General features: G+C 44.8%; 1 protein-coding gene across 2 annotated transcripts in view; it reads right to left on the reverse strand.

The window, feature by feature from the left end:
• TRAPPC9 (trafficking protein particle complex subunit 9) overlaps nucleotides 1-13,342 on the reverse strand; it is a 572,354-nt gene that overhangs the window by 505,577 nt on the left and 53,435 nt on the right. For both annotated transcript variants that reach the window (XM_021688817.2, XM_044914681.1), the window contains 2 exons: nucleotides 5,363-5,579; nucleotides 959-1,102 (listed from right to left, as the gene is read on the reverse strand). In XM_021688817.2, coding sequence (XP_021544492.1) covers nucleotides 959-1,102; nucleotides 5,363-5,579 — 361 coding nt within the window. The remainder of the gene's footprint in view (nucleotides 1-958; nucleotides 1,103-5,362; nucleotides 5,580-13,342) is intronic.

A 13,342-nucleotide genomic window follows, 5' to 3' on the forward strand; every position in this document is an offset into this window, starting at 1 on the left:
CAAAAACTGCCTCACTGCACAACCGGTCACCGAGCCTGGCTTGGCGACAGTGCAGGCCGGCCCTGCGGGCCTCTGCCCAGTCTGGCCTCCTTCTCATCCCTTCAGTCGCCACTGATCCCAGGAGCACTTCCTAATAAATGCCCCACTCATTCATCTCCAGGGCAGAGAGTGCGTCCCATGGAACCCAGCGGGCAGCACGCACTGCCTGGCTGGGCAGCCCCGGCGCAGAGGGAGGTGTGATGGGGAAGCCACAGAGTTCCACTGTGCATGGGCTCACTTTCTAGTGCCTGTGGGACATGCAAAGGCAGACATCCTGCAAGCGGCAAAATAAACATGTCTGGGGCCCAGCGTGGAATCTGGGCTGGAAACAAACAGGTCATGACTGAAACCCAAAAAGCAGACGCCACCCAGTGACAGTAAGAGCAGATGCCGGACAGGAGAGCCCAGGAGAGAGTCGCCTGACGCGCGGGCAGAGATACCACACGCTGCCATCGGCGCGAACACAGGCAAGCTGCATCTCTGGTGGTGAAAGTAAGAAGCTGCTCTTACGGGGAGTGTACCTGGGAGGCACACCGGGGTCCTCAGGGTTCTGGGTACATTTCCCATCTGGCTGCCACTTACAGAAGCGGTCACTTGGTGAAAATTCACTGAATGAATGGTGCACCGCTCTGTATAAATGTTACACTTGCACATTTCTGTTGTATACAATGTAGGCAAAGGGAAGGGGAGCCGGCGCAGGGGGCCAGAGGGGGCCCGGGGAGGAGAGGGGAGAAGGCATGGTGGACAGCGGCATCAGGTCCCCCGGGAGGACAGCAAGGGCAGCACGGGGAGCTGAGGACACGGTGGAGCACGGCGTCTCCTAACCAGCGGAGGACTGGGAAGCGCCACCCACCTGAACCTAAGCTCACGTCTATGCGGGCCAGCATGAAGGGTGCTCTCGTTCACTGAATTCGCTCACCTTGATCTGACAAAAAGTCCAGCATGGTCTGCAACAGGAAGGACAAGTGCCTGACAGAAAGAGCAGGATTCCCCATTCTTCGGGACGCGTAGACCAGTTCGTGAAGCAAGCGCATCTGGACTGCAGCCCAGCCTCGGTGCGTACCTGTGATGGAAGTCACAAAGTGTCCTCAAAGGGCTCCACGAGGGCGCGCTGGCAACAGAACCAGACGCGAGCCTTCCTCGGAAATACGTTTAATGGTATGTGTAAAACTTGTGATTTAAAGACAGATGCCTCAATGACCAAACCCAAAGGGCAAGAAAAAATACTTCCTGTGTTTAACTTTCTCCAGAAAGAACTCGTAAGTGATAGGTTTTTTTCATACCATGAAAAGATATGTTTTATGGAATACTTTTTCTCTTCTGCAAAGACACAATTTAAAAATAACCACTTTGGGGCGCCTGGGTGGCTCAGCTGGTTAAGCGACTGCCTTCGGCTCAGGTCATGATCCTGGAGTCCCGGGACCGAGTCCCGCATCGGGCTCTCTGCTCAGCAGGGAGTCTGCTTCTCCCTCTCCCGCTCCCCCCTCTTGTGCTCTTTCTCTCTCTCACTCTCTCAAATAAATAAATAAAATCTTTAAAATAAAATAAAATAAAATAAAAATAACCACTTTGAGATCATTATAGTAAGGTTATAACAAAAGACTGTGTTTCCAATGGCATGTATTTGAGTTACAGATATACAATTTTTTTTCAAAAAAATACTGGTATGTGATGGGCCTTCATTAGCAACAACCAAGGACACTAGAAAAATGTGCTTTTTTAATTTAACATATAAGAAAAACTCATAAAAGCAGATAGCTAAATTAGAAAAACGGTTAACAACAGACTTTTGTGGCTGCTCCCTCCAAACAAATTAGCGTGGTTGAAATTTAAGGTGGGGGGTCGGTTGCACAGCCAGTGAAAAGTACCTCTTTAAGACCACAGAATCTAGGGGCACCTGGGGGGCTCAGTCAGTGAAGCGACTGCCTTCAGTTCGGGTCGTGATCCTCAGGTCCTGGGATCGAGCCCCGCTGAGCAGGGAGCCTGCCTCTCCCTCTGCCTATTCCCTACTTGTGCTCCTTCTTAAATAAAAAAATGAAATCTTTAAAACATAAAGACAACAGACTCTTAGAGTTATTATTCCATCTCCCTTCTGGCAACAATTACTACTTTTAAATATTCTCTATCTTGAAATCCTTCATGAAGGAGACCCCCATAAGAGGATTCTAACACAAACAGGTTACGGCACAGTACTGTGTCTGGGGCCCTGGGGGCTGGGCAGAAAGACGAAGACTCCAACCAGGGGCTCCTCCTGCCCCAGCCCTATGGAACTCCTCTCCCACTGCCCTGCGCCACACGGCTGGCCAGCTCTTTTGTGTACTTCTGCTGCATCGTGCACAAAATCCGACCCACAGGCCTTATCCGGCAGGTACAGTGAGGCACGTGCAAGCTCGTGTATTTATTCCTTCCACAATCCTCAATTTCCCTCAGAGCCAGGATTGTATCTTATGCACCCAAGTATCCTTAACACCTAGCGGGATGCCCAGCACACAACTGCATCTTCACAGGCATGTGGGTCAAGTTGAAAGCCTGATGAAACACAATGCCCCTATTTTTCAGACATCCAACTGAAGTATGTAGGGTAAAATGACATGGTTTCTGGGGTCTGCCCTAAGATAATTCAACAAAGAACAAATAAAAGGAAAAAAGGTAAAAATAAAGCCCATGTGGCAAAGCCTTCATAATCACTTACTCTGGGTGATGATGGACTCATTGTATTATTCTCTTTAATTTGTATGTATTTAAATTACTTCAGAGTAACTTTTTAAATTTAAATTCTTGGAAGTGACCAAACCTACACACACACACCCCCCAAAACTACCTTGTATCCTAGAGCCTATCTTACAAAAACCTTTTGGAACGTAAAGCTGCGGCACCTATCATATCACAGGGAAGGACAGAAAGACAAGTCCCTGCAGTATTTTCATCTTCTAAACAAGCTAAGACCAAATGCCAAAACGAAGTAAGAGATTTTTAAAAGGATTAAGAAGCTGGAATCAACTTCATGACTAACCAAGCCATGAATTCTAAATAACCCAATTTAACTAATCTCAACCCTACGGTATCAAGAAGGTTTTCTCACCTTAAAATTGGGCAAAGATCACCATGTTGATCTTTTTTTTTTAAATACATGATGATACAGTTCCTACCACAGGCAACTGTAAGAATAAATATAAGTTTTCTTAACGCTAGTGTACAAGTCACAATTTCTATGTGATTCAAATTGCTCCTCCAATAAAACCTGACTCCTATTCGTAAGCCAGATTCGCAACACATGGCCAAGTGATAACATTTTCAACACTCTTGCATTCAAGAAGTTCCTGATTTGAGAGTTTATGACGACTATTCCCTTAAAGCAAATCCACCTGCCCTGCCAGTCTCTCTCTCGTATGAGCTCCTAGGGAAGACCGAATCCCTCACTCGGGAAAAGGCTCATCTCCATACACAGCATATTCCTAAATCTTCATATACAGCAACACAAACAGATTCAAGTGATAACCAGCAGCCCATTAAGGGGGCAAATACACACAGTCCATATTTGTGTACCTGCCCTGACTTTCTGTGACCAGCTAGTGAAAATGTTCATATTGAGAAATAGAAATACATTTTGGGTCCTGAGAATACAATTTACTTCTATTCACAGGTGCAGGGTTTTTGAGTACATTTCTATTTAATTCTCTGAGAAATGTTTGAAGTGGTCCAGAGCAACAGTGGAGATGGAGTTTAAAGTGATTTTTATTTCCTATTAAAAATACAGCCAGCCAACATTTATCATTTGTACTTTATTTGATCTCACTTCCTAACCTTCTCTCCACCTCTTTCACAAAACAATGGCAAATGTCTCCTCCCAAAACAGAAGGCTAAGTAAAAAGTACCAAATCACTCAGAGATGTGCTTGCTTTATTTTGCAAAAGAAACACTTTGTTCGTCTGCTTTAAAAATTAAGACCAAGAAATTCTATTCAACAAGTGGCAACCCAGGCTGCAGCTCTTCTTTAGGGTTTGGTCCTACGTGCCACGTAGCTCCTGGGACGCCTGCCATGTGCCACCCAGGGGCCACAGGGAGAGTCAGGGGCTCTGCTCTCGTAGGCACACAGGCTGGCGTGGGATGCATTAAATCATCACTCCAATTGATTATTTTTTAAGGAGGCTCCACACCCAGTGCAGAGCCCGACGTGGGGCTCCATCTCATGACCCCGAGATCATGACCTGAGCCAAGATCAAGAGTGAGCCACCCAGGTGCCCCAACCCCAACCAATTTTTAAATGCACTTGCAAATTATAGGGGTGCCATAAGGAAGAACAACAGGATTAGATGAAAGAGTAAAAATAAGGGGTGCCTGGGTGGCTCAGCATCAGGTTCCGCACTAGGCATGGGACCTGCTTGGGATTCTCTCTCTCCCTCTCCCTCTGCCCCTTCCCCCGCTCACGCACACACTCTTGCTCACTCTCTATCTCCCTCTAAAATAAATAAATAAAATCTTTAAAAAAAAAAAAAGAAAGAAAGAAAGAGGAAAAATCAAGGGAGTCTGCATAGGCTGAGGGGCCACAGGGGACCTCCCTGCAGAAGTGACAGCCAGCCAAGACCCGAAGGATGGCTGGCAGCTCCACAGTGAGGAGCGAGGAAGAGCATCCCGGAAGAAGGCCTCCGACTCCGGACTCTCAGACGTTATGCATCCCAGGACACATCAGACAACTCCTAGGGTGACCTGCACAAAGCCCGGCGGCCTGCTTTCCCTCCAGAGCCAGCCTGGAGTTACATTCACAGGATACCATAAAAAGGTACCTGGAGAGCAAGTGGGACCTTGCCTCCAGTCTCCCTGAAGCACAGTAAATGGGGATTCCATTCTCTGTGCAACTGGAAACTTTCCCAATACCCTTTATCCTCTCCTTACAGAGCAACCGTGCGATTGCTTTAAAAACTCTGCCCACACTTCCCAAGCACTAACCTCCCTCCACGAAACCTCCCGGGAAGGTGGCCTAAGTGAGCTCGTACCCACCTCCACAGCTCCAGCAGCTCCTCCACCAACGACACTGAGCCTAATGACTGTGAATCCCACAGGTGCCCACGGCTGGTCCAGTTCTTTCTGCCCTTAACTCCAATCATGACTAGCAGGGGCAGGAAAGGGACCAGCCAAAAGGACGCCAGCCCCCAAGCAAAGCACCACTACTTTCTGTTGTAACTGTAGTGTAAACATCCAAGGGCAGGATGGTGCTTCGTCATCTTTGAACCCCACCATCTAACTGGGAGAGGAAGTGCTCGAACAATGCACAGGTAATGGGATTCCAGCAACATCTCAGTTCCAGCAATGAGACTTTTGGTACCTTTGCTGAAGTCCTCGGGGTCCAGCGATAGACTGTAGCCAGGAAGCGTCTCCAGGAGGAGCTTGTAACAGGCCCTCCACCCTGGCTCCGAGATGCTCGGCGCCACACACTGCATAGCGGCCACGCGCTTGAAGAACGCAGACTTTCGATGGAAGCCAATCAGCTCGTAGAGCTCAGAGAGGATGCTATACCGCTGGATTTTCTCTTCTTCAGAAAGCTGAAGCACGGACAGGAGTAAAAAACTTTTGAGAAAGGAAACACATAAAAAAATAAAAAAATAAAAAAACTTTTTCATAAAACAGACGTGATGAAACCCTGAGGAAGGCCAGGCCTACCCCGTGCACTGTGATGACACTCCCAAGAAAAGCATGGAAGCAGCGTGACGGGCAAGTCCCAAAGCCTTTATGAGGCCCACCTCTTCAAGTTCGCCCTGTCCCTTGGCTAGGAAGGCCTGTCTTCTCTGGAACAAACACAGTTGCTACATACCACATGACGTCTACTTTTAGCTCCTTTATAAAAGAGAAAGAACAACAGTTCCCCTAGACGCTAGGATTTGGGCAGGGACTTTCATCGAATACAAAACTGCTCAAAACAGAGAATGTATGGAACCACGTAACCAGACAACAAATTGTCAATAATCACAACACCTAATTTAGACTTAAGCCTTCATGCTTATAAACAGCTTTCCTTCATCCGTGACCTGACTGAATTCTCTCCACGACCCCATGATGTAGTAATAACAACTTGTGTTTCTTCCGTGCTCACACGTTACCACACCTTACTTCACCATTACAATAATCCCATGAATCACCCCGGCTCATAGACAAGGAAATCTGAAGCACAGAGATGAATGAACATCTATGCAAAATCATACACCCCAGAGTGTCAGAGAGCAGTCCTGAGCTTGGGGGGGGGGGGCTCCAATTACTGAATGACCCCCCCTACACACTGTGCCACAGCTCCCTGGCAAGAAGGACCACCCCAGCCCCCCCTGCTGCTCAAGGTCACACTGCTTACGGAGGTGGTTCTCCCCCTCTGGGAGCCCAGGCAATAAATGTTTCCCAGATACCTCTGTGAGCACAGACCACAACCAACCTGCGCTCCTCAATGCCCCTTCTCCACACCCACCGCCCTGGGGAGACAGATCCAGAAAACTCTTGCTAAGGCTAATGTCCAGGAGATGACTGCCTATGTTTTCATCTAGGATTTTCATGGCTTCCCGTCTCACATTTAATCCATTTTTAATTTGTGTGTATGGTATATAAGAATGTGGTTCAGTTTCATTCTTTTGCATGTAGCTAGCTATCCACTTTCCCTATACCATTTATGGAAGAGATAGTCTTTTCCCCATTGTATATTTTGGCCTCTTTGGTCATAGATTAATTGACCATACAATTGTGGGTTTATTTCTGGGCTCTCTATCCTGTTCCATTGATCTATTATGTCTATTTTCGTGCCAGTACTATACTGTTCTGATTACTATAGCTTTGTAGGATAGTTGGAATCCAGGAGTCGTAATACCTCCAGCCTTGTTCTTTTTTCTCAAGATTGCTTTGGCTATTCAGGGTCTTTCGTGGTTCCATACAAACTTTAGGATTTTTTTGCTCTAGTTCTGATATTTTGATAGGAACTGTTTGAATCTGTACATCGCTCTGGGTAGTATGGACATTTTAACAATATTAATTCTTCCAACCTGAGCATGGAATCTCTCTCCATTTATTTGTTTTGTCTTCAATTTCAATCATCAGTGTCTTACAGTTTTCAGAGTACAGATCTTTCACCTCTCAGTTAAGTTTATTCCCAGGTATTTTATTCTTCTGATGCAATTGTAAACGGGGTTGTTTATTTCATCTTCGTTTCTGTTATTTCATTATTAGTGTATAGATACACAAGAGATTTCTATATATTGACTTCATATCCCACAACTTCACTGAATTCAGTTATTAGTTCTAATAGTTTTTTGGTGGCATCTTTAGGGTTTTCTCTATATAGGACCATGTCATCTGCAAGTAGTGACAGCTTTACTTCTTCCTTACAAATGTGGATGCCTTTTATTTCTTTTTCTTGTCTGACTGCTGTGGCTACGACTTCTAATACTATGTGGAATGAAAGTGGTAACAGTGGACATCTTTGTCTTGTTCCTGATCTTAGAGGAAAAGCTTTCAGCTTTTCAACCACATGATATTCACTGTGGAGGTGTCACACATGGCCTTAATTATGCTGAGGTACGTTCCCTCTCTAAAGTGGAAGCATCACTTTATACTCAAATCAGTAATGTATGAGCATTACTCTTGCTCCACATGCTCACCAACATTTGATGTTATTAGTCTTCTCCATTTTAGCCATTCTGGTGGCTTTAATTTGCATTTACCTGATAACTAATGATGCTAGACATTTTTTCATATGATTACTGGCCACCTCTCTATCTTCCATCATAAAGCATTTGTTCAAATTTTCTGGTCATTTCTTAAATTAGATCATTTGTCTTATTACTGAGTCATAGGCGTTCTTAACATATTCTTAATGTCATATTTTCCCAGTCTGCTGTCCATTTATTTTCCAAAAGAAGTCTTTTGATAAGCAGAAATTGTGAAGGAGTTCAGTTTATCAATTTTACCAATTGTAAAGTAGTTCAATTTATTTTTCTTTTATGGTTAATGTTTTCTGTGCCCTTGCCTAAAGGACTTCTGTTTACCCCAAAGTCCCGAACATATTCTCCTATGTCTTCTTTTTTTTTTTTTTTTTTTTTTGATTTTATTTATTTATTTGACAGAGAGAGACACAGCGAGAGAGGGAACACAAGCAAGGGGAGTGGGAGAGGGACAAGCAGGCTTCCCGCTGAGCAGGCAGCCCGATGTGGGGCTCGATCCCAGGACACTGGGATCATGACCTGAGCTGAAGGCAGACGCTTAACGACTGAGCCACCCAGGCGCCCCTATCTCCTATGTCTTCTTATAGAAGCTTTATGATTAGGTCTAGGATCCGTGCATATGCAAATTTCAAAGGGACACAGTCTTTGCTCTCTTTGCACACAGTACCAGTTATAGAGAGATTCCAGTGCAGTGAGATGCAGCCAGGAGCAGAGTACTGAGGAGGTCTACACAGGACAGGCAGGAGTACTTAATGCTTTTTATCACATACTTGGAAACTCTCAGACCGTCAACTGTACCCTTTGGTTTTAAATATGGAAAAAGATACTGGGGAAGGTAAAAATATTAGTGGTTATAGCCAGTACCCTCAATGAGGCCACCATCTAAAATAAAGATCACTAGGGGCGCCTGGGTGGCTCAGTCGTTAAGCATCTGCCTTCGGCTCAGGTCATGATCCCAGGGTCCTGGGATCGAGCCCCACCATCAGGCTCCTTACTCAGCGGGAAGCCTGCTTCTCCTTCTCCCACTCCCCCTGCTAGTGTTCCCTCTCTCGCTGTGTCTCTCTCTGTCAGATAAATAAATAAATAATCTTTAAAAAAAAATTAAAAAATTAAAATAAAATAAAGATCACTAGACTTGGCCTCCAGTCCATCAGAGTTCCCACTGATTCTTTCATGGACACTATTAAAGATGAAAGATTGGAATACTCTGATCAGTAATATACTCTTTCGTTCTTCTTCCATCATTCGAATATAACAAGAAACCAAATGATAAACACTACATTATAAGTGGAATTGCAATCACTCCAAGCCCCAGAAAAGATTCTTAATGGAAAAATCTTGGGCACAAGTGCTTCAGAGCCCCAGGAAAACTCTTAACTGAAAAGCTCCTCATTGGCCATGGGCTCTGTGAGCCTCAGGACAAAGCCATGTTAGGTCAGCATAGACATCCACAGCACAAAATCTGGGGAATATGAAAGAGTCCCAGGCAAAATTTTAGGCCAAGATCCTTACAAAATTTTGAAATGAAATCAAATTCCCAAACTTATTTCCAATCCACTGCTCTTTTAGGGAATATTAATCAAAACATCTTTGTTCTAATTTTTCAATAGGCTGTACAGCCACAAAGGCTGAGCCCACCAGGGCCCAGACGTTTACATGAAGCTCCAAGTGGAAAGTAACTCAAAGATTACTCAAGACAAGTAGCTTTACTCATAAGATGAACTCTGAGGAACTCGATTGTTAATTCGCTATTCCTTTTCCAACTGGAAAGTAAGTTCACACCTGCTTTATTCCACTAGAAACAAAGCAGTAATATTAGCAGGAAACTCAGACTTAGGAAGAGTCTCCTGGCTATCTGGAAGGACGTAGAGACATAGGAATCAGAAAGACCCAAGTGCCAGTCCCAAATCTGGACATTACTAGCTTTGGCACTTTCCTTATTAATAAGGATAATAAAATCTAATCATGATTGTTGTAAAGACTAAATGAAATAACGTGTATGGTCAGCATAGCTTAAAGCTCCTGATGAGTGTTCAAGAAATGAGAAATACCATTGTTAATTAATGCCTTTGATGTCACCAGTGTTAACCCCAAATTAGCCAGCCAGAGATGCTCCCGAAAATGCCTCACCAGCCTTTAGCCTTCTCAAACATGGGCACTTGCAGTGACCTGAGGAACAAGGCTGTGGCGGTCACTGAGCAATGGGCTGGTGATGGCACACACCAGCAGCGACTGTGAAATAGCAGGGCAGAGAACTGCGGAGACCGTACATTCTCAAGTGTGGAAAACACATTCTGTTTCTACCCACATTTATTTCTAGCCGTGATTATACAGAGAGAAAATATATATTCAAAATTACACAAATTTCCATATATGTGTGTCAAAACAGTTTGGAAAGGAAAGAATGTAACTCTCTTCCCTACATCCCAAAGCAGGGTTACCAGGCTTGTACCAAGGACCTTTCTTTAAAAACCATCTGCTAAAGTAACTGGATCCATTTTTGGTTTTAATCATTCAAAGGGAAAGGATTAAAAACAAAACAAAGTTACATAAGACCTGTTCCCTCGATGGTTGACAAGGTCATGGAGGAGACAGACAAGCCGGCAAGGAATCACTCTGCTGAGTTCCCAGCGCCATAGAAGATGGATAGAGGGATGGATGACGGAGGGGCAGTTGTGCCCCCACTCTTAGGCTGGTACCTAAAAGGCTCCTAGAGCAGGTGTACACACCTTGTGCTCAACACCTTGTCAAACATTAAAGAGAGATGAAACTTTAAGAACAATCAACACCCTTGGTCAGCACACACCCGAAGCGGCAGAGCAAAGCCAAAGCCTGACTTCTGCTCATCCTGGTAGCCTTGGATTCATTCTTGGATGATCTTAGAAACCAAGTCCTCTGGCCTCAAGAAGTCCTGCCTACTTTTACCATCTTCAGATTTAGTGAGCAAGCAAGCTGAGCTGTGGTTTGAGGACTGCACAAACTTTGACTATGTCTTTCTTAGCATTCATTTTCTAATTCTAAAGAGTCCTGAGTTTTTTAAGTATATTCTCCATAAAATCTATTCCCCCCAATGACAACTCATGGAGCCTGAAATTAAAAGCCAATTAAATAAGACCATACACAACCCAACTGTCACCCACCCATCATCACTTTCTTCATATCCTCTCCTGCCTGACTGTATTAACACCTCCCTCCACCAAGCTCACTAAACACAGATTTGTCTCCTCAAATAGAACACGAGCTCCATAAAAGAGGAGACTACTCCATATTCACCTCTGAGTTCCTAGCATATTATAATATCAATGGATATAATTATCAACATGGCTCTTCCCTTTAAAAAATCTTTTTGGGGGCGCCTGGGTGGCTCAGTTGTTAAGCGTCTGCCTTCGGCTCAGGTCATGATCCCAGGTTCCTGGGATCGAGCCCCACGTCGGGCTTCCTGCTCAGCGGGGACTCTGCTTGTCCCTCTCCCACTCCCCCTGCTTGTGTCCCCTCTCTCGCTGTGTCTCTCTCTGTCAAATAAATAAATAAAATCTTTTTTAAAATTTTAAAAAAATAAAAAATCTTTTTGGATATTTAAATGAGACCTTGGGAGAAAGGCAATGTTGGTATGTTCAGGATCCAACATCGTGATTCAAAACCCTCTGAGGACCTTTTTGTATTGACTGTTCATTGATTCATTCAAAACACAATTTCTCATTCCAGGAGGATTTATATATTTCTGCCAGGAGTTTGTGGTCACTCTCATGCCAGGAACTTTAAATTAAATCCTCAGTTTGGGTTGCTTTTTTCCTTCCAAGAAGATTCAGAATTTCCCTATTTTCTTGCTTGAGTAGTGGGATTTTTTTTTTTTTTTCCAGTTCACCCTTCCATTAAATATGGCTTGGGGGCGGTCTCGGCTTTACACATGGGTCTGCCATCCAATTCCCAGTGGGGGCAGGCCAAAGGTTTATCGCCTGTCCCTCCTATATGGGCTGCTGGAACTGTGTTCCCAGAGCTAGGTGGCATTCGCTGGCTTCTGAGGCTCACTTAACTTCCAGGATTTGTGCTTTCTAGTTGTTTTGGCCCCTGAGGATTTTCTCTTACTTTCCTGCTATACATTTTGAAAAACTGGGGAAAAAAGTTTTATTTCTTAATCAGCATTTTTTTAAAGATTTTATTTGTTTACTTGAGAGAGAGCAGGAGCAAGAGCGAGTAGGGGGAGCAGAGGGAGAGGGAGAAGCAGACTCCCCGCCGAGCAGGGAGCCCGACGCAGGGCTCGATCCCAGAACCCCGGGATCGTGACCTGAGCCGAGGGCAGACGCTTAATGACTGAGCCACCCAGGTGCCCCTTAATCAGCATTTTTAAGACACACATGCAAAGAGGGTTTTTGAGAGTTGCTAGACCATGATATTGCCAAAACAGAAAATACACTAGTTACCTTCTGAACTTACACATTATTTGATATTTTTTTCTACTAACAGACATTTTTTTAATTAAAACAATAATTAAGAGCCCAAATAGGATAGAGACTTAGAGAGGTATACAAAATAAACAAAGGGGCAAAGCCAAAAAATGAGAAAACCATCTACAAGGTTAATAAAATACATAGACTACAGATGAAATCAGCAATTCTTAGAAATACCTGATCTGAACATGACAATGAGATAAGATGTCTTTCTTTTCAGGAAACAACCAACATAAAATAGAATCAATTAAAGCAAAAACTGGAATTGTAAGTTAGGCAAATTACAAAAGGCTACCAACAACATGGGCCTCCTTCCTGGGAAAAAAGGCAGATTTGCTGGCTCTGAATTGTGTAACCTGAGTCCAGGCGAGGGCTGTACAAAGTGAGTGCTCAGTAAGTATCTAGTTAGTGAAATAAGTGATAAAGAAATATGGGGGCGCCTGGGTGGCTCAGTCAGTTGAGCATCTGACTCTTGGCTTCAGCTCAGGTCGTGATCTCAGGGTCATGGGATCGAGCCCTGTTGGGCTCCCCACTCAGCACGGAGTCCGCTTGAGACTCTGTCCCTCTGCCCCACCACCCCCCCAGCTCATGCGTGCTCTCGCTCTGTCTCTCTCCCTTTCTCTTAAATAAATAAAATCTTTAAAAAAAAGAACGATGAGTTTCAATGACAGAAATGCTAATACTGTCCGCCTGTGTTATAAAGTATGTCTTCACTTTCAGGGATCAATGTTGCGGGGTCCTCAGAGTCAAGGATTTTATGAAAATGCTCAGCTCGGGGACAGACCTCCTCGGTGAATCCCACTCACCGGTGACACTTGACTGAGATGCTCTGAAGGCACGTCAACCTCCACCTGTGCACAACCTCCCTGAGAGCTGATGCTCAGGAACACTTAACGCTGAGCCGGGAACCGTGCTGCACACTGCAGACCTGTTATCTCACTGAAACTTCACAACAATCCCGGGAAGTCGGGGCATTAGCAGTCCAACTGATTAGAGAAGTTCTGTTTCCTTAAGTGAGCCGTGCGAGTCACACAGCTACTAAGTGGTAGAGCTAGGATGAAGACCCACTCGACTGCCAAACCTCAAAGCCGCCTCCTCTACGCCATCCCGTCACCTCCTGCCCAACGTTCCACAGGCTGCCAGAAGACTGATCCTTTATAG

The sequence above is a fragment of the Neomonachus schauinslandi genome, chromosome 4 (genome assembly GCF_002201575.2).
Source record: "Neomonachus schauinslandi chromosome 4, ASM220157v2, whole genome shotgun sequence".
NCBI lineage: Eukaryota > Metazoa > Chordata > Mammalia > Carnivora > Phocidae > Neomonachus > Neomonachus schauinslandi.